The sequence below is a fragment of the Ambystoma mexicanum genome, chromosome 3q, assembly GCF_040938575.1.
Source record: "Ambystoma mexicanum isolate Mex_15411 chromosome 3q, UKY_AmexF1_1, whole genome shotgun sequence".
NCBI classification, from domain to species: Eukaryota; Metazoa; Chordata; class Amphibia; order Caudata; family Ambystomatidae; genus Ambystoma; species Ambystoma mexicanum.
Genome location: NC_090926.1, coordinates 925,490,941 through 925,517,316, shown reverse-complemented (window position 1 = coordinate 925,517,316; position 26,376 = coordinate 925,490,941). Strand labels below are relative to the sequence as shown.

The following is a 26,376-nucleotide window of genomic DNA, read 5'->3' as shown; positions in this document are numbered from 1 at the left end:
CCTGTCGCCATGAAATTGGAGTTACCATCTCACATAAAAATTCACCCCATATTTCATGTCTCCATCCTCAAACCAATGAAACCCAATACATGGCTTAGTTCTCAACCAGAAAACGAAGTAATAGATGGAGAACCAGAATATGAAGTCAAATCCATCCTGGATTCCAAAGTGGTTCGATCAAAATTGTATTACCTAATTGACTGGAAAGGCTACGGACCTCAAGACCGAACTTGGGAACCCAGTGAACACGTCCATGCTCCTTGTTTAATCAGACAGTTCCATTGCAATAATCCCACCAAACCAAGACCGAGAGGAGAACCACCCTTAAGAGGGGCCTTGAGGGGGAGTGCTGTCATGGTCATGAAGTCAGGGGCACAGGCATGCAGGGGTAGCATGCACAGGAGACCTGGGTGGACACTGTCCTGGCGCCTTTGGTGCCAGGCTCATGAACAAAGGTAAACAAGAACATCCATTTGACACAAAAAGCCTTTATTGTGGACATAGCACTCCAGATGCATTAACCTTGAACATTCCATCCATTAAGCAGGATGCATTAACCTTGAACATTCCATCCATTAAGCAGCCCCAAGTGTATTCTTGGGTGTGGCTGCTAATGGATTGAATTTGCACGTGCTCACTCTCTAGGACTGGCAGGGTGTGGCTGGTAAGCCGGCCCTAATGGGCGGCGTGCCCACGATCTCAGCTATATAAGCTGCCCCGATCTCAAGACAGACGCTTTGTGTTATTCTGCTCTTGAAAGCAGCGTAATGCTCACCGTCGCCTGAGGTCAAACTTACCTTTGAAGATCCTGCTTACTGGACATCCTGCTTCCTGGCAGCATACTTACCAGCTGGGGGAAGCTGTTCTTACCTGTACATCTCTTCGGCGAACCAAGTATTCATCTTTACACTTTCCAGAACGCTGAAATCTTCATCTTGGCACTGCAGCTCGACACGCTCCATTGTCGACAGCAGCGCCTGCAAGGAAAAACAGAAGACAAGGTTGGACATAGAAAAAACTGTCAGTTTAAGGTTGTGCTTTGCCATACTTTGTGCTTTTCCTTAAACCATCACCTACCTGCTGTCGAACATTGCAGTAACATCAATCTTCCATCCGGCCGCGTCTCGCGTCTCGCGTCTCACAGCTGCATTGAGGCTGTATTTCCGTCTAAGGGAAGAAAACAGAAGAGAGACATTATTGCGGGCATAAACATGAGCAGCATATAGAGACATTAAACAGAACGAACAGCATCACAAGAGCTCAAGAAAGACTTACCAATCATAGGGAGAAGCATACTCGCAGCTGGACAGGACTAATACTTATCAGGGATCAGTGAAGGAACTAGATCCCATTCGACGCGCCCCTGCCAGAAGTAGCAGGACGGAGAGCTTATCTTCCATAATTCACAGGAGCAGTATCACCACGTACCACCGCTCACACCTTTTCTGCTGAGGGAGAGGCCTGAAGGGGGTGATTCAAGTTCAGGGAGGGCTGCAACCGTACCCCAATGCCTCTGCAGAGACCAGGTGAGCGTAAGAGCTCCTGAACCCCTTAAAACACAATTGGCCCAGGTAGCAGCAGAGGGCACATCAGTCTCTAGCTGCATTCTAAAGAATAATTTAGATGCCGCGGACAATGCGGGCAGAGTAATTGCGGAAGGAACTATTATTAAGCGCCATGCTTGGCTTCACCAGTCCTGTTTTAAGCTGGAGACTCAAGCAACGCTGCTTAATATGTCTGTTGAGCCAAACGTCCTCTTTGGGAAGGCCGTTGAGGATGCCCTGAAATCTGCAAAATACGAGTACGATACTCTTAAGTCTTTGGGACCGCTTACAGATAATACCACGGGCCAAAGAGGTAATAATAATTTTCGTCGCTTTAGAGGATGAAATTCCCAGAGGGGTTAAGGCAATGGTCAGAATCAAGGGTCATCCTGGGGTAACAATCAAGCCCAATCCTCATAGGGTTATCCGAGGAGACAGCGGCAATCTCGTTGCCGGGGGAGGTCCTCCACTTCTAGAGGTGGAGCCACACCTCCAAAACAGTTACTACACGCTTTAGGTGCCAGTAGGAAGGCGTATTTCAAACTTCACCCAAGCATGGGATGGAATCACCTCAGACAATTTTGTGGTTTCCACTGTGGTGGGCGGTTATTGTGTGGAACTAATCCAGCGACCCCTGGACCATCCCATGCACCAAAAGACACACTTGAAGGAAGAACAACGCATCCTTCTCGAAGAAAGTGCAACGCTGCTCCTAAAGGACGCCGTAGAGGTTGCCCAGCGAGCCAGGTAAACAAGGGTATTTATTCAACCTACTTCCTGTGCCAAAGAAAGATCTAACAATTCATCCAGTATTAGACCTACGCCCTGCAAACACCTATGTCAAGTCACAAAAATTCTGCATGACTACGCTACAAGATGTAATCCCTCTGCTAAACCGAGGTGACTACATGACAACAATGGATATGAAAGATGTTTATATTCATATTTCAATGTTCCCAGCGCACAGTAAATTCTTGTGATTCAAGATAGCAAACCAGCACTACCAATTCAAGGTGCTATCCTTCAGCATAGCATCTGCTCCAAGAGTATTCACAAAGGTAATGGCGTGGTGGCAGCGCACCTGCGCAGGGAGGCAATCCCAGTGTATCCTTACCTGGATGACTGGCTGATTACAGGGGAGACCCTCCAAATTTGCAGGACAAACATTCAAAGAACTATAGATCTTCTCTTTCAATTGGGCTTCTCAATAAACGAGAACAAATCAAGCCTAGTGCCAAGCACAACCAAACAGTTCCTAGGAGCTGTAATAAACTCAAAGAGGCTTTAGTCTTCCCTTCAGAGGAAAGAGTCCAAAATATGTTACTTCAAATACCACATTATCAGGCCGTGGCAGATAAGCGTACACAAAGCTATGCGTTTGCTAGACATGATGGCATCTTGCATTTACCTGGTACCGCACGCACGCCTGCACCCCATGCAGGATTGGTTGGCGAAACAGTGGTCTCAGGCAAGTGTCAGTGGGACTATCTAGTGGTCGTTTCGCCAAAACGGGTACAAAACCTTCACTGGTGGACAAGGGAGAATATGTTAAAGGGCAAACCCTTCCACGATCCAGAAGTGCAAGCAATAGTTACGACAGACGCCTCGCTTGCCGGGTAGGGGGCTCATCACCTTCATCACACGGCACAGGGTCTGTGGACTCATGCCACGGTGCAGAAACTCATCAATCTGCTAGAACTACTGGCAGTATTCAAAGACCTTCGGGCATTCGAAATACAGCTAAGAAATCAGTCGGTACAAGTCCTCACCGACAGCACGATGGCAATGTCTTACATCAACAAACAAGGCGGCACACATTCTCCAAATCTGTCCAAACTAGCACAACAGATGTGGAAATGGGCACTGAAATGGAAGATATTCTGATCCTCACAACACGTTCCAGGGGAACTCAATACACTAGCAGACTCACTAAGCAGAGATCTCCAACCTGAGGAACACGAATAGCAACTAGACACAGGGATCGTAGACCATCTCTTCTCTCAATGGGGTTACCCCACGCTAGACTTGTTCACTACAAGCAAAAACAAGCAATACCCAGACTTTGCGTCCAGGTTCCCACAACCAAGTTCCAGGGGGAACACCCGATGGATGAACTGGTCAGGGAGATTTGCTTCCGCTTTTATACCCACTCCTCTAATGAACAAGGTAGTGAACAAGATTCACAAGGAACAAGTGACACTCATCTTAGTTGCTCCTATGTCAGCAAGACAGCCATGGTGTCCACATCTGAGGAAACTGGCGATGTGTGATCCCATCAAGCTCCCGTGTCAGACCAATTTACTCACTGAACACAGGGGAAAAACGGTGCACCCTCAACCTCAGTCTATGAACTTGCCAGCATGGCTCCTGAGGTCATAGAATCGGGACATCTTAACCTACCACAAAGGTGTATGGATATCCTGAACGAGGCACGAAAACCTAACACTAGGCACTGTTATTTCGACAAGTGGAGGTGATTTGTAATTTGGTGCCAGTCTAAACAAATAAACCCCATAGAATGTACCCCATCTCCCATTCTAAATTATATGCTCCACTTGCTAGATTCGGGGGCTAGCATTCAACTCTACAAAGGTCCACCTAGCAGCTTTATCGGCTTACACCACCTCCCACAATCAAGTATCATGGTGGAAAGTGTCAGTCATCAAGGCATTCATGGAGCGAGTAAAGAGACTCCACCCTCCCATTTCAAACCCACCTCCAGGATGGGATCTCAATGTAGTACTCACTGAGCTCATGGGGGACCCTTTTGCCCCTATGCAGAAGTCAAGTCTTAAGCCATTGACTTACAAGACTGCCTTCTTAGTGGCTATTACTTCCATAAGAAGAGTTAGTGAATTGCAAGCATTGTCAGTGCAGGATCATTTCATACACAAGGACAAGCCGGTTTTACATACTCACCCTAGGTTCTCCCTTAAGTTCATCTCTAAATTCCATGTAAACCAGTCCATTGAGCTACCGGCTTCCGTCCAGAACCCCACTAGCTCAGCTGAGGTAAAACCCCACACACTAGATGTAAGGAGGGTGGTCCTTTACTATGTAAACAAGACCGGACTGCTAAGGAAAACAGACCAACTGTTTGTCTCCATAGCACCAGGCAGAGAAGGAGACCGCATTTCCAAGAATGCCATCTCCAGATGGATAGTCAGATGTATACAACTGTGCTATTCTGTATCAAACAAGACACTGCCTTTCACGCCTAGCGCTCACTCCACAAGGAGCACATGAGCTCTGGCTTTCATTGCAAATGTCCCCTTTGGCAGCATTTGCAAAGCAGCTACATGGAGCTCAATACACCCTTTCACCCAGCACTACTGCATTGACACCCATTCCAAGGCAGATACACAGGTGGGACAAGCGGTTCTAAAACATCTGTTTGCCAATTAACCTTCTCACAACCCACCACCTTCTCCTAACACTGCTCACAAATCTCTGTACAGCATGTGATCTAAGCAGATTCCACATGCCTCAGAAGGGATACATTACTCACTGTAATCGTATTTGTGATGCTTGTATCTGCTTAGATTCACCCTTCCTTCCCTGGAGAGAAGATGCATGGATGCTTTATGATCTTGTCTGATACATAGCTGCTCGGATACACCTGTACTCACTATTCACTTCATGCTACCTCATGTCAGAAACAAAACAATCTGAGGGACCTCGACGCATGAAGGGCCATGGGTACAGTGGACGTCACACTAGGGATAGTATTACTGGCACGCCCTGTCGACGTCCCTTTTTGAATAAAAAAAAACAACAACTGTAATACTTTGCAGCTTCCACTAGATGTTGGCCTATGCACAGCATGTGAATCTAAGCAGATACAAGCATCAGAATTATGATTACGGTGAGTAATGTATCCCATAAAAATACGCACGCATACATAAGACTTCAGATGATTGTTCTAACAGGACCCAGCTGCAAAGACACACGTTTTTTGAAAACCAAGTGGCTGAACACAATCCTAGTTAAGGCATTTTTATTTGTTGCAATGAAGCCATCATCCTCGCACCGAAGCTCCTCTGTATCTTCATTAACAATGTAATTGACTCTAGCTTGCCTTGTCCAACAGATGCCCATCAATTGGTGGTGAGAAATACCTGATATTGATGTTTGCGAATAATGCCGCTCTCATGTCATTAACTACGGGTCTAGTTAAACTATTTATTATATTCAAGGAATTATTTCAAGCAAATAAGTAGATTAACCATTAGTGCAACTAAGACCAAAACTATGGTGTTTACTAGAAAACGTAAGAAGCATTCAACATTGTTCATAATACTGGAGGAGAAAGTGATTTAGCAAATGAGTTCATATGACTACTTTGGGTTGCGGGTTAGGGAAGGACTGCACATGGAAAGATTAGATTGAGTGCATACAGTGGAGCAGTCGCCATATTTATGAAAGAAAATGGTAAAGGCGCAGTAACAGTTCCACTTGAGGCTTATGGATCACAAGCCCAGTAGGCGGCAATGTGTGAAGCCGAACTATGGGTGCATGTGAATTGTAACGATCTAGCAATTAAGGAAAATAGGTTCGTCCAGTCTATGTTAGGCCTGGCCACTAGTTTGGCCAATATCCCACTTTTCTGTGCAGGGATATGCAGGGAATCGAACATTTGGTGAAATTTAAACTTTTGGGTTATTGGGCCACAATTTAGAGATCCTGTTAGAGATTAAATTTCCCAGGCGAGAGCATTGAAAAGAGCATGGTACACACATATTAAAGAAGTTATTGCAATTTAGGACACAGATAAGCATGGAATAATCCCTATGCAATGAACAAGTTGTCAAAAGAGATCATATTGAGGGATTATATGAGTAAGGTGAACGATTGACTATTATGCAAAATTTGCAAATCAAGGAGCCTCAGTGACTTCTGGGGAAAGAAAGATAAAATTGGACGTGAGGGGTATCTTTATCATCTGAAAACAAAATTCTCACAAGCTCTCTATATTACATTCCGAATGGGTACTCTTCCACTAGCTGAAGTGCCAAATAAGTAGAATGCAACTAGCACAGACAAATGTTGTCACTGTAAGATATAGGTGAAAACTGCTTCACATTTTATGTTGTCATGCACACTATTCTTTAACATAAGGAAAATATATTTAAAACCTAGATTTCTTGAGCATGGAATTAGATACACTGCCCACGCTATGGAGCTTTGTTACAGACAGATGAGGTCTTGATGGTATATTCAGTGGCCTAGTTTTTACATAGAGCATGGCTAAAAAGACTTTCTTTGATGAATTTAGCAATCTGAGTATTGGATTTTACTTTAAGAAAATTTGGTTTATTCAATGATATCACTGAGGATGTGCAAATTGTGTTTTAATATTTTCATTTGGTAATATGTGTATTGTAACCGAGTGACGTTCTGTCGATGTATGGTCAATGCACTGACTTAATACATTAACTCCCAGAATGCAGCTTTGTATTAACACTTTTTTGGCTCTCCACAGAACAAAGTCTGATGTTACTGCTCGATATAGCTAGTTCTTTTTTCCAATTTGTGTTTTTATTTAAGTTTCGATAAACAGCATAAGCATGAACAATGACAACAATTTATAACATCAATAGTCTTCATCGAAACTTTGTTTTCACAATTACAACAACCCCCTCCACCCCTCCAAGAGCTAACTAAGGAAGAAAAAGAAATGGCACTATCACACGATTGAAATCAGCATCATCATAATAGATCAAGTATACATCTGTCGGTATGACCACCCCTCTTGCGGGTTCGATTTCCCCAGAGGTGTGACCCCATCCATAAATATCATCTCAGCACTTCAACTATTCCAGAGATAGGTGTTTCATTAGCTGCGTACTAAAGAACATGTGTTCTCTATCACGACTAAAATCAAGAAAGTGGGCCCATGTCCGAGTAAATTTGCCCATTCTGTCCGATATTAGGGCTTACAGGTTCTCCATCGCGTTTATTTCCCTTATTTCAACCCACCAATATGATAGACATGGCTCTTCCGGAGTGTTCCAGAACCTAGCACGATTTATTCTGACAGTCATTAGCAAATATGACGTGAGACCTGCTCTGGGGCCGGACATGGGAAAGGTATCTTCCTCGGGGGCATCACCCAGGACCAGGGTCAGTGGACACATTAGGAGTAGCTTGCCTGTTATATCTTACATTTTTGAGCGGCTCACTTCCCAATAGACCTGCATGATCGGGCAAGACCACCACATATGTGCCAAGTTCCCCAAAATGCCACTCCCATGCCAACAGTGATCTGAGTATTCTTGACAGATTGCATGTAGCTTCTGGGGGTGGGGGGGGCATGTACCACTGGAAGCACAGTTTTAGAGCTCCCTCTTTAATCTGAGTGCACCAAGAGCTTTTATGAGCTTGGGCCCAAATTCACTGCCTTGATTTGTCAGAAATGTTTACTATTAGTTCCCGCTCCCAAGAAGCATATATGGGAGCTTATCCCCTGGTGTGGCGTTTTCTAACAAGTGATAGAAACTAGAAACCTTCCACAACTGTTGCCCCTCTTGTACCCGGAGTTCTAACCCTGTTGGGCGGGCAGGGGGGCGGCATCCGGCTTGTTTAACTCTACTATTGGTGATCCAATGACAGAATTGAGAATAGCGGAAATGCTCTGTTTCTGCCAGGGCAAGCTTCTCTTTACATTCCAGAAATGTGAAGAGAGTGCCTCCCTTACATAGCTCGCCTAATGGAAGTGTCCCTTGTGATTCCCAATGAGCAAACGCCTTATTGCTCAAGCCCGGAGTGAACGTAGGATTTTGAAGCACCGGCGAAAGAGGCCCCAGCCCTGATCGGAATCCGTGCTGAGTGCAAGCTTTGTCCCAGTTTTGTAGAGTGTATTTAGTAGTTACTAGAAGGCCCTGAAGAAGGTGTCTCACCTCTTTAGGAAGAAAGGAGAGATTAGCTAGTTCAAAGGAGAGCACATTTGTTCAATCCCTTTCCATTTTGGAGCCATCTCTTAGGATGTCCTATCTAGCAATGGTGCAATTTGCGCTGCACTAAAATATCTCTGTATTGACGGCACATTGAGTCCTCCTACAACGTTTGAACTTGAGAAGAAGCTTGCGTGGGATTCTTGGGGGGTCTCCATATGAATTGCTGCATTACTTTCTGGAGCTCAAGAAGGTTGCGCTCCGGAAACAATGATAGGCAACGCTTGAAAGATATAGAGCAGTTTTGGGAGCAAAGTAATTTTGGTTGCACTGATCCAATCCAGCAGTGAGATTTCTTGTAGATCCCAAAGCTTCAGCATTTTTTTAGCTTCTTTCCACAGTGGGGGGATGTTAGCTTTCATGAGGGATATTTTTTTTTTAAACTTTGGTTTTATTAGCAATTTTTCAGAAAAAGAAACAATGACAACACCGGGAGCAATATGAATATCACATTTAACATCATCATCAAACCCCCGGGGTCTCCTTCCCCTCCCACCCCCCACTCCACCCTCCCCAACGCCCCCCCCCCCCAGATCAGTGTCCCATCGAAAAACCAATCGCAGGTGTCGTCATCAGTACTCGTAGTTTGGTGCCTTGGAGCTGTGCTATGCGTTCACGTAGATGCTGGCTTAGACAGATCCGCTGTCTCCCGGTCCATGGGTTACACCATTGTCCTTGAGTGGTACTCTCTGGGCTCCATCGCCCTCACACCCCATGTTGTCTACATAATGTCAGTGAGCATCCCACCCCCATGCCTGGTAAACCCCATACCAATTTGCCTGGAAGGTGCTCGATTCGTTGTTTATCATGGCCGTCAGTTTGTCCATGAGGAACATGTTCTTACGTTTTTTTAACCAGTCTTCCTAAGAGGGGGTCTCCGGGCTTTTCCACCTTTGCGCTAGGGCCACTCTTCCTGCTCGCAACATGGTCTCCCACATTCTTGGGTACCTATATATTTCTGCCTCTTCCGGTGGGAGGCCCAACAACATCGTCAACGGATTGAGTGGGAGTAGTTCCTCGGAGACCTCCGCAATCCATCCCCGTACCTTCCCCCAGAACCCCTGTACCTTAGGGCAGAACCACCACATGTGACCCCTCGTCCCCACTTCGCCACATCCTCTTGGACATCTGGGGGACACCCCCGAGAACATCTTGGATAATTTCAATGGATCTCTTTGCCATCCCTGTAAGATCTTAAAGTTGTGCTCCATGTCCGACGACGTAAACAGGTTCCCATGGAATGCTATTTTAAATACCCTGGACCATGCGTCCTCCGAGAGAGCCTCTCCTGTCAAGTCATTCCAGAACCCACGAAACCCTCTCCTCCCTCCAAGTTAACAGTGTTCAATATTTGGTACATTTTGGATACTACCCCCTTCCTTGTTGTAGCCGTGTCGAGTAACTTTTCAAAGGGGGTCAACTGTCTCCGCAGATTCAGGCCCCAAGTCTGGTCATAGAGGATGCCCTTCAGGCGCAAATATTCAAAGACTGAAAGAGACCCCCGCCCAAGCGCATCTCGCAGCTCCTCGTATTCGAGGAACTCGCCCTCCTTGAACAGTTGCCCCGCCCATTCCAACCCCCCATCTGACCAGGACTGGGCATTCCTGAATCCCCTGCTACCTAGTTTGAGTGGGTGGCCCCAGAGCGAAGGCATCGGGGAGGGCCATGAAGTGAGGTGTGCGGGTGTGGGTCTTTGTTTCCAGATTGACCAAAGTATTCCCAGGGTTGGGTGGGTCTGCAGTCCATTTGGGATGTGTTTACGCGGCAACCACAGAAGGTTGCGTACTTTCAGAGGGTGGGCATCCATGTCCTCCAGATAAGACCAATAGGTGCCCATCCCCTCCCTCATATGCACCAACAGGACCCTTAGCTGAAGGTGGTAGAGAATGAAGTCCGGCAGCCCGAAACCACCCTCCTCCCTCCTCCCACGAGTCCTATCCTCGGGTTCCGCCCTTGCCATACAAACTCTCGGAATGCCCTCTGTAGGTCTCGAAACATCTGGTCAGGGACTCCCGTTGGGAGTGCCGTGAAAAGATACAGCAGTCTCGGGAGGATGTTCATCTTCACCGCTGTCATACGCCCATACCAGGATAGGATCATACCTCCCCACCTCCTCAGATCTGATTTAATCTCCGCCATAATGGGCCCATAAGTCGCTGAGGCCAATTTGGAGAGATCTCTCGTGAGGAGCACACCCCAATACCTAATGGAGTCCCTCCCCACCACAATCCACGCACACCTATCCCGGTGGTCCAGCCCCAGGTCCTGAGCCCTCATAGGGAGCAACACTGATTTTGATGCGTTTATTTTTAACCCCGAGAATTGCCCAAAGGTCGTCATCAGGGACAGGAGGGGGAAGCGAGGAGCTGGGCTCCACCAGGTATGCTAGAATATCGTCAGCAAACAGGGAGAGCTTGAATTCCACCTCTTCTCTTTTAATCCCTTTAATGTTGTGGTGGGCTCGGACCGCTATGGCCAGGGCCCCCATCGTCAGGACATATATTAAAGGGGAGAGTGGGCATCCCTGCCGCGTCCCCCGCGTGAGAGGGAATGAGTAGGAAAGTTCTCCATTCACCTGTACTCTCGCGTTGGGGCCCCGTATAGGGCGGAAACCCAGTTCCTGATGTGAGCCCCGAAGCCCATTCGACGGAGGAGGAGTTGCATGTACCTCCACTCTACCCTGTCAAAAGCTTTCTCGGAGTCCAGGGAAAGCAGACTTGCTTCGAGGTCTGATTCTTGGGCATGGTGGATTAGGTCTATCGTCTTCCTGATGTTATCAGAGCCTTGCCTGCCCCCTATGCACCCCACTTGATCCTTGTGAACCAGCATGGGCATTATCCCCTCCATCCGTTTACCTATCACCTTGGCCAGGATCTTAACATCTATATTGAGGAGGGAAATCGGGCGATATGAGGAGCATTCAGTGGGGTCTTTGCCCTCTTTGGGCAGAACCACGATTATGGCCCTCATCATGGTATCCAGCAGAGAGCCCCCCTCTAACACCCTGTTAAACACCCTCACCAGGTGTGGGGCTAGGATAGCCCGAAACCTCTTGTAAAAGTATACGGAGAAGCCGTCTTCCCCCGGGGACGTTCCCACCTTCATCCCACTGACCGCGTGCTCCACCTCCTCTTCCGTCACCCGGCCCTCTAGACCCTCCGCCATTTCGCCTTTCAAGGACGGGATCTGGATAGAGTCCAGGAAACCCTCAATCTGAGTGTCATTCCCGTCAAATTCTGACGAGTATAATGTTTCATAATAACGGCAAAAGGCTGCTCCAATGTTTGGGGTGTCGTGATCTAGTGATCCCCGATCATTCTTCACTGCCTTCACCGTTCTGTTCCTCTGAATCTCTCTGATTTTCCAGGCCAGGATTTTGTCAGCTCTGTCCCCCTTCTCATAATATTTTTGTTTAACTAGTTGGAGGCTCCGCTCAGTCTTATGTAACAGGAGGTCTTTCAACTGAAGTTTATAGTTTTCTAGGGAGGCAATCTGATCCCTTTCCAGGGGTGCTTCCGGGAGGTCACCCGGCTGAAGTTGGGCTATCTTTTCCCTCAGGGACTTTTCCTGGGCCTCCCTCTCCCTCTTTTTCTGGGCTCCCATTCTAATGAGGACACCTAAGGTCGCCTTGAAGGAGTCCCACAGCACGTGTGTGCCCACCTCGCCATTGTCGTTCAACTCAAAGTACTCCGAGATGGCGTCCTGCACTTCCTGTGCCAGAGCTTCGTCCTTCAACTGGGAGTCATTACATTTCCATCGCCCTCTACTGCCACTCCGCCATCCCCCTACTATGGTGGTACGGACCAAGTCGTGGTCGGACCAAGGGACCAGGTCAACCCTGTGGCCAGAGACATGTGGAAGACATGTGGAAGAAGGGGTTCGTCTACCAGGATGTAGTCTATACGGGTATGATGTGTGGATTGCTGAGTAGTAAGTGAAGGAGGGGAGCCCTGTCCTGGGAGTCGGAATGGTGTCCACCAGGCCCAGCTCCGCGTTGACCCTCTGGAAGGTACGGGCCATGGTTTCATCTGCAGCCCTAGTGGGCTGGGGCCCCAAGCGTTTTCTATCCGCGGTTGGATCTAGGACCATATTGAAATCCCCCCCACCACCAACATCCCGTGAACAAAGAATTTTAATCTTTCCTTCACTCCCTCCCAGAATTGCGCCTGGCCTTCGTTGGGGCCGTACACAACTGCCAGAGTCAGAGGGGAGCCCCACAAAGAGCCCCTTGCCAGCAGATATCGGCCCTCTGGGTCCTTCACCGTGGCTTCCACTTCAAAGCCAACATCCCTTGCAGCAGTATGGCTACCCCTCTTTTCTTGGTTCTGTGGGATGTACTGAGGACCTCACCGATCCCGCCTCCTCGCAGTTTCGGTTCCTTCCCCCGAGCCCAGTGTGTTTCCTGAAGAAAGAGCAGGTGAAGCTTAGCCCTCCTGAATTCCCTGCAGACTAAGGATCTCTTGGTTGAGTGTTCAACCCCTGCATATTAAGGGAACCCACGCCCAGGGCAGGCAGATCCTCAGCCATTGTCTAGGATCAACATCTTACTGGATAGCTGACTCATGGCACTTTTCCTTTCCAACTCCTTTTGTGTTATAACCTGATCTCCCTTGCCCCCTCCCCCCGCCCCCCAGGTGGGCCTTAAACCTGTCCCCAACTGCCCCCTGGTCCCCCCTCCGAACTGAACAACCCCAACTATTCCTTCAACCCCCACCCCCCACCACGGCGTCCAGCCAAATAGTTCCGCCATAGCTGGTAATTGGCGGGACCACCAGCCTACCACCTCCGGCTGGGCTAATGTCGGAAATCACTCCTCCTTGAGCCCACCCTTTCCCCCCCGCACCCACCAATCCCCTTCCCCCAAGTAGCCGACATACTTGCTGTTCTGGGAGGCCGCTTACGTCCTTGGACCCCATGGTTCTGGAAGTCAACTCGTCTTTGAGCCAGGCCAGACGTTGTGATCGTGAACTAAGTTCTTTGCCTGGTTTCCCCGTACCCTTTTTCACTTCCAGATTGGTGTTTCAGCTATCAGACTACCCCAGGCCTGACCGGCCCACTCCTCCGTGTCCAGGGTCGGCGTCCTCCCTGTCCGCCGTCAGGGACGGCGGGTTCAGTTTCTTAAATTTCCGTGGACCCGTCTTCTTTCTCCTCTCTCCTTGTGGCCTGCGTTCTCTGGCTCTTTACGCTGCGAATCCCGTGGGTTCTCTCCGCGGGGACGGATCCGACACATACTCTTGGATGGCTCCCCTTATGTCCTCCTCTGTAATCAGGATCGACCTTTGACCCTCGTACTCGAACATGAGGGAGAAGGGGTAGCCCCATCTATAGCGCACCTCCTTCTCTTTTAGCATTTGTGTTAGAGGGCGGCACATCCTGCGTTTGGCCAGCGTGTATGAAGAGAGGTCCTGGAAAATGGACTTGTGCATTGTTATAGGTTATCTCCCGTGTCTTTCTGGCCACCTCCAGAACCTTCGCTTTCTCAGTGTAGTAATGAAAGCGGACCAGAATTGACCAGGGGCCCCTGCTCTGTGGACCCGATCAAACGTTGGTTCGGTCGTCATCTCGTCCGAGAAAAGGAGGGTAATGATGTCCCTCACCACCCGGTTCAATTCTCTATCCGTTTCACCCTCCGACTCCGGCACCCCAAAGATTCTGAGGTTGTTCCTCCGTTCCCTATTTTCGAAATCGTCCATTTGCCTGGCCCTCTCCTCGTCTCTTTTTTCTAGAGCAGCTATTCTCAGGGACATGTCCATCTCTTGGGTCGTTGCTGAGGACTGGTTGGTCTCCAGCTGCAACAGTCTGTCCTCGACCTTGTCCACCCTACGGTCCATGTTCTCCATTTTCTGGGCAATGTCCGCCCGCATGTCTCTGATCTCCTGCAGGACCGAGGCAAAGCCCTTTTCCATTGTAAGGGTGGGCGGGGGCGAGGTCTTGGGCTGGGACATTCTGGTTGTCCGTTCCGGGCCGCTATTCTCCCTTTTGGCGTCCTGGTAACGGTACTCCTGGAGGGTGTGGCGCCAGCTCATCCGATCTCCCTTCCTCTCCCTCCAGCCGGCGGTCCTCGGGGGCCAAGAGCGATGACCCTGCTGGGAGACTGCCCTCTCTCCTTCAGGCAAAACCGCTCTGTGGGGAGCTATCTTTGAGCAGGCACACGCCCCACCGGCCTCTGGTGGGGGCCTCACACTCTTTACGCGCCTTTTTCCGGCTGCTTGTGGTCGTCTGTCCCTGTGGTGGAGAGGTGGCGACGATGTGTGTCAAATTGTGATCGGATGAAGGTCCTGGCTAGGCCCCCAGGGAAGGGGGGGCGCAGCGCCCACGGCGTGCTGATTAGATACTATCGGCCATGCTTTCTTCAGAGTTCGTCTCCAGGCAGGCACTCGCCCTGGGAAGGAGCCCAGGGGCCACCACCTGTGTAAGTCTCCTCCCGCCTGGGCCTCTCACCTTCCTCACCAGCCACGTCCCGCTGTTGTCCGCTGTCCACCGCTCCGATGGACCTCACCAAGGTCCGTTGGACGGGGCCACGGCGCCCCTGTTGCTTGACTCCGTGTTCGGGAGCTCGGGTGAAGCGGGCTGCCTCTCCTTTGGCGGGTCCGGGTCTGCGGCTCGAGTCGCCGCCGCCTGGTACCGTCCTCCTGTGCTGCGGGGCCCTGACAGTGGAGTCCCCGCCGGAGCGCTGGCGTGCTCTGTGACTGGGGTGGGGTGGAGGGGTCAGGCGCGCTTGCAGGCCTCAACGGCTACCGCGCACCACGACTCCCCACTAAGCTCCGGAGGCGGGTGGGGCCTCTCGTGGATCCTCTCGTTGGGCCACAAGGCCTCTTTCTCGGGCACCCGAGGGTCTTTCGACGTCACTCTTTCGCTCGGGGGGGACCCCCGGGGTTCACCGCCACTGAGAACCGTAGATGTTCCGTGGTGGGGTCACGGAGGGGGCTCAATCCCTCAACACGGCCCAGTTTCGGCGGGAGCAGAGTCTTCAGGCAGCCATCGCCTGTGCGCCCCCTGGTGGCCTCCTCATGAGAGATATATTGACGTAAGATGCACTCCCAGATAGGAGATCTCCCGGTCCACCCAGTCCATGGACTTCAAGGAGTCTATTACTTCAGGTGGCTCAGTTATATTTAGGCCGACATACTTCTTGTGGTTATTGCGAAACCCTGATATTGAGCCAAACTGTCCCAGCAGTTTCAGCAGTTATGGCAGAGAGGATAGCGGGTCTCGTAGAAAGCACAGGACATTGTCCGCATATAATGACACCTTATGGGTGATGCTCCTTGCGTAAACCCAGAGATACGGTGATGAAGGCAAATCCTTAGCGCCAGTGGCTCCCTTGCTACGGTGAATACTAAGGGGGGCAGAGGACAGCCCTGTCTAGTTCCTTTCCCTACAGGAATTAAGTGGGCCCATTGCCCATTCATGTTAACTCTCGTGGCCGGGATCTGGAAATTCACCATAATGAACCTGGAGAAATTTGGATCAAATCTGTATGCCGGTAGGAGTAGCTCTAGATAATCCCAGGACATGCTATCAAACGCATGCTGTACATCCAGTGAGAGTAGTGACGTTCCTCTTCAAATAGCATTGTGCGCCTCCCTTTTTTTTGATAAAGCCTGTTTGATCAATGTTAATCTCGAAGCAAGCATTTCACTTTATTTGTTTGTGTCTGTATTTAAGAGGGCCATGAGGCGGTAGAATTAACAATCTTTTCCCTGGCTTCAAAAGTAGGGAGGTGGCTGACTCAGCCATGGAGGAGGTCACTTTGCCCAAGTCCAAGAAGAGTTCAACAACCTTCGTTAGAAGGGGGATCAGAATCTGAGTAAAGGTTTTGTAAAATGCGTTGGAGAAGCCGTCTGGGCTGGGGGCTTTCCCCAATGTGAGAGCGCGACTTGCATGAGCCACCTCTTTGGCAGTTATGTTTGATTCCAGGAGGTCATTTTGTCAGGGACTTGGGGAGGGCCGATAGGGCAATACATTCCTGAGTGTTGGTGTGTTCGCCCAGATGTTTGGCTGAAATCCTACAAAAGTGCTCTTCCACTGTCTGCAGCTTCCCTGCTCTGTTAATCACCCGTCTTCCTTTTCTATCTCTTAGGGCACCGGGCAAAGTTGCGTGTGGCCGTCTTCCATAATTTGTCCATCCTATTTCCCTTGGATTAATAATGTTGTTTTGTGAGCAGTATGGAGTAGGCTACTTTTTCCATGAGTTGTGTTGCTAATACCTGTTTTGCTACGCGGAGGTCACAGAGAGAATGCCAGGTCCCCTCAGTGCATGATCCTTCTCCCTCTGCTGGATCTCCCCCTCAAGAAGAGTTTGATTAATCATTCTGGCTCTCCCAAAAGCCGCAGATTGTTCTATCATGGTTCCCCTGATCACAGCTTTCACGGCGTCCCATGCCGTTCTGAGATTTAGCTCGCCAGTATCATTTTCTCAAAAGTAATTGGTTAGGGCTTCCGAAATGTAGGCTTTCATGGCAACATCATAGAGAATTAAGTTGTTTAGCCTCCATAATGGTTCGGCCGGGGGTAGAGTTGGATTCAGGTCTAGTACAAGTTTCAGAGGAGCATGGTCAGAGAGGGCTTTAGGGTGTATATCTATCCCGACCACTTCCAGGATGAGAGTATTTGTTATGAGAAACATATCTAGCCTTGAGAAACCCTTATGAACCACTGAGTAAAAAGTGTATTTCCGCTCCCCGGGGTGAAAGAAACGCCAGGTCTCAATGAGGGAGTAATCCCTTAACAGAGTGGTCATTGCATGAAAATGTCTTTTATCGTTAGGTGTAGGAGCTACAGATTTATCCATAGTTGGGTCAACAAAACAGTTGAAATCTCCCCCCAGTATCACTTCCCCTTATGCAAACCCCAGAGAAATTCACCAGAAACGCGCCTTGCCGTTCGTTGGGAACATAAATGGAGGCCAACATGATTCTGCGTTCCTGCAATAGGGCTCTAAGCAACAGGTATCTACATTCCTTATCTATTAGCACCTTACGGACTTTCAGGGGGGTATCCTTATGGATCATGATGGCAACTCCAGGCTTTTTAAAACCACTGGACGCAAGTAGATCTTGGGGTATGTTTTATTAAAGAGTCGTGTTTCATCATTAGCCAGACGGTGGGTTTCCTACAGGAATACCAGGGCTGCATCTAGGGAGGACAGCATATGCAGTTGTGCTGTGCGCTTAATCAGGGAGTTTATGTCCTGCTCAGGTTCGCTAAGGATAGATCAGGAGACGGCATCATGTATCCCTTCAGGTTGGGCATAAGTCAGAGACACCCTCAAGGTATTAAGGTGGGGCGAATCGTTGTCATTGCCTGTGAGGAGGGCCAGCGTGCACAATCATGTAATGAAGTGTAAAAAAACAAATTAAATTAAACATAGTAATATTTCCAAATAAGAGCAATCTCAAACTCATGATTAAAGTAGGTTAAACTGGCGATAAACTCCGGAGCACCCTACATAACACCCCCTGCCCCTTCAGATGGTGTCAGAACTATGACTTTTGAACTTTAACTTTGAGAATTGGAAAGAACCTTCAAAAAGGAAGAAAAGCCAGTAGGCAGTGTTACTTAAAATTGGCTGTTCAGCAGCCAGAGCCTGAGACTTCAGTGCAGGACATTAGGTACTGATCCCAGGGTTTTCTTGGATGAGCCCTTTGCGGGTCCTGCCTCCCCTTTGGTTTCCTGGACGAGCCGCGGGGCATAGGCATCTGTGGAAGACTACATTAATTCTGCTGCATCTTCTTCTGACCTGATGGCATAGTACCTATTCTGGTATTTGAAGAGGAGCCTGCAGGGAAACCCCCACCTGTACCAGACTTTGTGTGATTGAAGCCAGGCCGACACCACATGAAGCTTATAAATGCCATATCATATCATATCATATCAAGCTTCTGCTGATTAGCAAGGGTTCGTGGTGAGAGATCTTGGAAGAAAGATATTGTCGCACACGAAATTCTATGGTCTCCCTCTTTCATACTGCTGCCATGATTGCCTCTTTTTGTTGGAAAAAGTGCATTCTCAAGGGAACTTCGGGCAGGAGATTGCATCACTGCTGGGAGGATGAATAGACTCAATGTGTCCTATCTTAGGTCATTTCCTCAGTGCCAGGGAGATAAAGCAGCGATCGGAATAAGTTGCGGACATAGTCAGCCAATTCCTGGTCTTGGATGTGATGCGGGATCCCTCGCAGGCGGATGTTGTTCCTTTGTGACCTAGTTTCGAGGTCCTCTTGCTTGGTCCAGACTGATTCCAGTTGTTCTTCCAGGCCAATTACCTGATTCATGAGCTCTGCCTGGTCATGGGCTTGTTCGCATATTTTAGCTTCCACATCGCTCACCCAAGAATCTAGCCCCAACATGTGGGGATTCAAGTTGGCTTTGGATTTAGCCAAATTGTCATTTGAGGCCTTGATTTCATGTGTAATCTTGTTTCAGGGTAGAGAGCATGTGGAGGAGGTCTTGCTTTGTGAGCGAGAAATCCATCGGGTCGGGGATAGGGGAGGGAGGAGGGAATATGAACCTCTGCCCGCATTGCCTGAGCGTGCCTAGTCTTGCTGTCCTGCATGGCTAGAAGGGCTTTGATATCTGCCGACTTGGTCTTAGCCGCATTTTTGAGCATAGCAGGACGTGAAGGATATTGCCGTGCTGTGATCTCTATTGACACAGAACTATATCTGGGAAGATTCGCCTCTGTAACCGCATGTCGTAGAATCTTGGCTGGAGGGAAAGTGCCCCGAGACAATAGATGGCCCAGCAGTGGATGAGAGATATAAGTATCGGACAGACTGATTTACGGTGTTACAGGGAAAGCCAATGGCCAGTATTGGTGCCAGAGATGGGAGGAGGGAGTCTATGTATAAGGCTGGTCCTGGAGAGAGTCTGTCCATATAGCTTTTGGCAACACCAGCAGCTTTGGCTAATGGCCATCTTTGGGAGTGAGAAAACAGGATCCACGTAGTAAAAGATGCCACATCCAGCTCCCGGGCACAGGTGTTAGATCCGGGCCAGAGTTCAGTTTCCTAATTAGGGCGCAGCATAGACATGCCAGCAGCAGGCAAAAAGCTCCCAATCAAAGGGGAAGGTCCAGATTTTTCAGCTCTGAAAGTTGCGACTAAACATATAGGCCCCAAAAAGGCTCCTCAGCAAGGCAGGCCGCTTCTGCGCTGTGTGGTGATAGGGAGAGGGCAGGGGCCACGAGGGATACGCCCAAGGAGCGGGGCCCTCCGCATAGGAGACTGCTGTCCAGAGCCACTCCCACCCCCCTCTTTCACTGTGGGAAGAGCCACCAGCGAGGCAGGAGATGTGTGGGAAGCACGGATGGGGGTCCCCTCTGCTCACATCAACGGCCGTGGATGTCGGTCAGAGTACTCAGTCCCAGCCCGCACAGGCATCGCACTTACAATTCAGGTAAAGGCCAGGCTGGGGATCTCGCGAACTGGGTGCTCCTCTGCTTCAGCCGGAGCTGACCAGAAGGCGTCAGCCACAGGATTCAGGTCCTGAGAATCCCGCTGGGCAGTTTATGCCTCAGAAGCCATTTCTGGTGCTGGCCGCAGGTTCAAATGTCGAAGAGCCCCCCAGTCTTTGGCAGGAGCCCGCCGTTAGGTCCTGATGAACGGGCTCCGCCGCCATCTTGGGACAGCTGGTGACCGAGGTAATCTGCAGCAATCTTGGTTCGGAAAGTGGTTGGCTCTCCCGCTATGTTTCTCTGCCGGGTTTTGGGTATTAGGGGGACAGAAACATCTGATAGATGGGGGTAACCATGGTTCCTGAACGTGGCATGGAGGGTTATAAGGCCGCCGGCACATCCGCATCGGTTGGTGCCTAGCCAAGCCACCCCAAAATAGCTAGTTAAAAGAGATCCCAATGCAATGTGGTTTGCACAGAGAGGGGTCGGTAGTAGGTGGAAATAGCCATAGGTATCAGCAGGGGCAGTCAATGGGTGGGTAAATAACCAAACAACACCCACAGGCTTTTTGTCAATCCTCACATGTTATCTCTCTCCTATCTTCATTTCCTGGGATTATAGATTCGGCTTGTAGGGGACGGTTTCAGCGCCACCTAATAGCCCGAACTAAATAGGACATATTTATTAACCCACATGTTTTTACCACTACCACCATACTCATAATGAGGTGTTACCAATACCGATATACTCGTAATGAGGTGTTATACCCTATTTTGCAGGGTCCTAGAATACTGTAGTGGTAGATCTTATAAGTTAATGATGCTTTCCATTCCTGGACGCTCTTGTGTTACTTTTTGCATACACGTGTTCCTTTAAGAAGAGCTGTCTTACTCAGCTGTCAGACATTTCTGTGTAGACAGGTATATTTCTCTATGCAAAGTTATGTTCCCAAAAATCCTTTTGTGTTACAATAAATGTGCTTGTTACAGAGTACATCCTGTGCAACTAAGCACACAATTGTGATACTGAATTAATATACTGTGTTACTGTACACATGATTGTATGCTCTGTTTATCAATCTGTTGGAAGCAATTGTGACCCCTCAATTTAGATAATATCTGGATCATCACATTCTGGATCACAACAACTAAGTTTCCGCCCTTTACTAGGCACAGAGTCAGTGCTGGTTTTGGTACTTGATGATCTTGCATTGATAAGGGGTAAGGGCGGCATCGCAGGTCTAATTTTATTGATACAATTTACCAGTTTATCCTCCTGCACAGGCTTCAAGAGATTGGCGTTTCAGGGTCTGTTTTAGCTTGGGTTCAAGCTTTTCTTTCTTCCCGAACCTGATCTGTCTCTCTACCCCATTTCCCCCACCCCTACACCGGTTTCTAGCGGTGTTCCTCAAGGTTCATCACTTTTCACTTTATTTTTTAACATTTATGTACACCCCGTAGCCCGTTTGATTTACTCTGATGGTTTTCTTTTTTCCTCATACACAGACGATATGCAACTCCTGTTTCGCCTTAATCGCGACCAGGTGGGTGCAGCAGCACGTCTGCGTGTTTGCTTAAAAATAGTGAGTGCATGGATGAAAACAAATGTGTTCAAATTGAATGGGGAAAAAACTGAGGTACTATTGTAGGCCCCACCCCATATTCCTCTGCACTCTGGCCTGCCGACTTCTGGCCCCCTCTTTTGGGCCCTCGCCCAGTTCCATGAAAAATGGTAAAGACATCTTGGTCTAAAAGTCACTTGTTCACTTTCTTCAGAGGTGCAAATTAACTCCATTTGTAGTGCGGGCGTTTTCACATTGAAAAAGTTGAAGAAAATGGTGCCTTTTATAACAGTCAATTTTCATGCCCCAGTCATTGCACGCTCCATTAATGGCAGTTTAGATTATTGCAATGCCACCTTATTAGCTCAACCAAATGATCTGATCAGTGGATTACGGGTACTACAAAATTCAGCAGTTTGTCTCGCCAAAGGCATTACCTATCGCCACCATGTTTTAGCCGCCCATCAAGACCATCACTGGCTTTCAATCGCAGCCAGTATCAAATAGAAATCTCTATGGGCCTCATTATGAGTTCGGCGGTAGCCATGCCGCTATTGGCGGCATGGTTGCCACCGAAATCACGTCCGGATCCTCATAATGAGGACTTACCGGGCCATTCCGCGTTCGGAAGGCCCGGTAATTCCTCCCTCCAAGGACCCGGACACGGTCCTTCCCCATTCCCATTTCAGCCCCCATAGGGTTGAATGGGAATGGGAGAGGGAGCAAACAACGGACCATTACGAGTTGGCCCGTTGTTTGCTCCCTCTTCCCCTCGCGGGACCCGGTAAGCACGCCTGGTTTGACCAGGCGTTACTGTGTCCCGCGAGGGGAACTTATAATGCGGCGGTACGGGGTTAACGGCGCAGGCACCTTTTACGGCGCCGTTAACCCCGTACCGCCAGGGTCGTAATGAGGCCCTATGTATGATTCATCGAGCTCACCATAAGAAAGGCTGTTTTTCTCTCCAGGTGAAAAATTATCGCCTACCAGCCAATGCGTTTACTGTGTTCAGCCTCTTCTTTATTGGTAGCAGTGCTGCCCTACTGTTTGGAACGTTGTGGTGGACAAGTTTTTTCGGTGGCAGTGCCTAAATTGTGGAACTGTCCCTTTGAAGATTGCCTCACTTGAGCTGTTTAAAGCGCATCTTATGACACACCTGTTTTTGTAGTCCTTTTAATCCTTGTCCGCTCCTTTGCATTTTAGCACCTCGATGCCTATGGTGATTTGCAGCGCTATACAAGTATAATGATGCTCTACAAAACCTACTTTTATCACAAATGTATGTGCACTTATGTTACTGCAAACATGTTAAAATACATAGTTATGTCACCGTAGGCCGGGGGGGCGCGGCTGCATCCCCGGGGGGCGCAAGAGGCCAGCAGGAAATTGGAGGAAAAGGGTACGGGCGGCTCACATTGTCGGACTGGAGCATACAACTGTCTCAGGCACCAATGAAAAAGTGGCCTGCAGTTTCAAATGGATATTCATTCCTTTACTCACAGGCTGTTTGAATAGTATCCGAGGTGGTGATTTTCGTTAAAATGTAGGCAATTTGTGATATTTAAAGAATATTTATTTAGCAACAATGGTCAAAACTACTAACTGCATAGTGAAGTAACTCATCAAACTGGCACACATTGGCTAAACAAGTGGCCCATATTGACTGGCCCACACTAGCGATTTGCCTTTTTTGGTACGGGCATTGCCCTAATATCCTATAGGTTGGTCCGACCTGGCGGCTCATCCATAATGGGCGAGGGGGCTTCCACCCATTGGTCCCCTCACCCATTATGGAGGAGCTGAGGAGCCAGCCCAGTTAAACACTGAGCACTCCCTGAGCTGCTTTTTCCAGCTGAGGGAGTGCTCCTGGGCTGGCTAAACTGTCAAAGGGAAACATTGTTTCCCTTTGACAGTTCAGTTCAGCTCCCCAGCTGCACATGCTCACTGAGCCATGCAAGGCTGGGGGCGTTTTACTTCGCCAGCCTTGCATAGCTCATTGTAAATTCTGGCTGGAGCACTGCATGTCTGTATGTGCGAGAGGGAGCTCCTGCGCCTCCTCTCACATACGGACAGAGCAGCCTGGAGAGGGGCGTTTCAGCACCCAAGCGCAGGCCCCTGCAGAAGGTATGTTTATGTTTATTTATTTAAATTTGTGTACGGATGCATGTATGCTTGAGTTATGAGTGAGTGTATGGTGATGGTTGATCATGTGAATGATAAAGTGATTGCTGTGTGAATGTGTGTGTGTTTGTTTTGGTCCGTTGAGATGATTTTGGCGAATGGGGGGTAGAGGGAGGAGGAGTGTTGTATAACAAAGGCATTTTAAAAATGCCTTTGTTGCACAATCCCCCTACCCACCTGCCAAAATCAGCTCTCCTGCTGAGGCGCTGTGGAGCCCAGGGGACAGGGATGGTATTTTTTACTGGATATCTATAATAGATGTCCAGTCATAAATACCATGCTTTCCCTCTTGGCCCCCCAGCGCCTTGCAAACACACATAATCATGTTGATACTGTTAGGCACTGTGGGGCCCAAGGGACAGGGATGCTATCTTTTTACTGAACATCTATCATAGATGTCCAGTAAAAAATATCATGCCTGCCCCCTGGGGACCGCAGCGCCAATTGCAAACTGTTTGGGTTTTTACCATTTTTTAAAAAATGATGCTCTAAAATGCAACATTTCAACCCATTATTGAAAAAAAAATCACGGGGGGATAACTCCTCTTGATCGGTTCTTGCTCCCTCACTGCGCTTGGTCACTATGGCATGTCTGGTGGACATATTTATGCCCCTCTACTTAAAAAAGTCACCAGCCACCACTGGCTCTGGCACTGTGCTGGGAGCAGGGTGGGGGAGCCTAGGGACTGTGATGGGAGTAGGATCGGTGGGAGCCATGGGATAGTGGTGGGACAAGGGTTTGGAGAGCCCATGGTCTGTGGTGGGGTGGGGAGAACACAGGGACTGGGCTAGGAGCGAGATGAGGGAGTCCATATACAGTGATGGGAGCAGGTGGGGGAGCCCAGGGACTATACTGGGAGTAGGATGCGGTGACAGCGCACAATAGTTGATAGCAATTTGGACTTACTGTACATTTGGCATTTTTTGAGGGGCCCGGCCTCCCCACAATTTTCTCGGGAGGGGAGGGGGGGGACAAGGCCTAAAATGTTTGAAGACCACTGCCGTAGGCAGTAATGTGTTACTATACACAATACAGTGTCCATAGCCCTACTTTTAGTACATCTTTGATTTCTGAAACCGTTATGGCTCTCTGAAATCGGTTTGGAGTTCTGGATTGTGGTTTATGGGATTCAGTTCCTTGCCTCAACCATTTCTGCATATTTAATAATACACAAATCATCCAGTCAGTCAGCTGTTTGTTCCTTCATTCGTACATTCAGTCAGTCAGTCAATAAACGCAGGGAAGATACATACTCCCTAACCACCATCACCTTCATTTCTCCTTCATATTGAATAGAAATAGATGAAGCTTTCAATATTTTCCTCTTTTCCAGCTCCTCTGCATGACTGGTTACTCTGGATCCGTCATCCTCTTGGTCTACGTGATCGCATTCATCTTTCGCAAAGGGAAAAATAACCCTGATTTTTGGGCATGCATCTTTTTGATGGTAAGAAATGGAAATATACATTGAAAAAGCAAGTAAGTGAAGTCTTTTTAATAGTGTGTTTCTTGATGGGTGAGTTTTGTCTGATTGGTTTGTGGGTGGGTTAATGGATAGACAGATGGGTTTACTGTGTTTGGTTGTGCAAATGGGCAAACAGCAGTGTGGTTAAATGGATGATGGATGGATGGCAGTGTTTGGGTGGCTGTCGGTGTAGGAAAGTGGATGGATTGATGAGTGAATGAACTCATGTGGTTTTCTTGATTGGGTAGCCAATGGATGTGTGAGTTTTTCTATATGTGTGGTTATGCTACCTGCTTAAGTGGGAATTCATGAGAGCGTGTGTGTATCTTTCTGTGTGTCTGTGTGTGTTTGGTTTATGGATGAGGTAGTAGTAGATTGGTGGGTGTGTGGAAATGTTGATAGGGTAGTGGTTGCATGTCTTAGTAGTTGGATGGCTAGTAGTGCAGGGGTTAGTGAGATGGGCGGAGTACGTTTGGATGTGTGACATTTTGTGAATGAGATTACTGCTAGATGGATGTATGGGTGCGCTTGCATTTGTTGTTTGTGGTGATGGGTTAATGGGTGCATGAAACCGTGGGTGGGTTCATGAATGGAAGTGGATCTTGCATTTGTGTTTGTATGGCTGTGAAGAGGGATGAATGTATGGTGTGTGGGTGGCTCTGTATGCATTCATAGTTTTATCTTATTGTAGGACTTCAGTGCAATAATTTAAGATCAGATGGTGAGTTTGGGCCAATGTATGGATGGCAACTTTGTGTTTGAGGTTGCATAGAATGATAGTGAGCTTGTTTGTGTTAACAAATAATCAGTGTGATAGAGGCATGGCTTATGGGATTTATTGTGTGGGTGGATGAGGGCATGTGTATAGAGGGAGCATGTGACTGGTGTAATGGTGTGCATGTGCATAGAGAGAGCACGTGGATGGTGTGTGTGTGTGTGTGTGTATATGTATTGATGGATGGTGACTTTGCGGATGGAAAGATAAATGGTTAGATAGGTGGATGGATGATTATTTTGTGTATTCGTGTGGCTTTGTGGATGCGTGGTGATTTTTTTTTTAAACTTTGAATTTTTATTTTTTGTTGAATGGTAATGTTATCAGTCACATATCACAGCATTGTATACGCACAGTGCACAACATTTTAATCAATTAACAATTCAGGAGAATTTTCAATATCATAGCATGCGGGTTCAAGAGCTGTCATCATCAGATATCATATCGCATAGATAACCCCTGAACGGGGCCCAGATGTCCTTTGGGCGACATGTAGTTG

General features: G+C 48.4%; 1 protein-coding gene across 1 annotated transcript in view; it reads left to right on the top strand.

Moving 5' to 3' along the window:
- The window catches only part of LOC138583119 (ATP-binding cassette sub-family A member 9-like), a 2,601,648-nt gene that overhangs the window by 1,503,437 nt on the left and 1,071,835 nt on the right, over positions 1 to 26,376 (top strand). Inside the window, exon 25 of the mRNA XM_069655079.1 lies at positions 24,971 to 25,084. Within this exon, the coding sequence (XP_069511180.1) occupies positions 24,971 to 25,084 (114 nt within the window). The remainder of the gene's footprint in view (positions 1 to 24,970; positions 25,085 to 26,376) is intronic.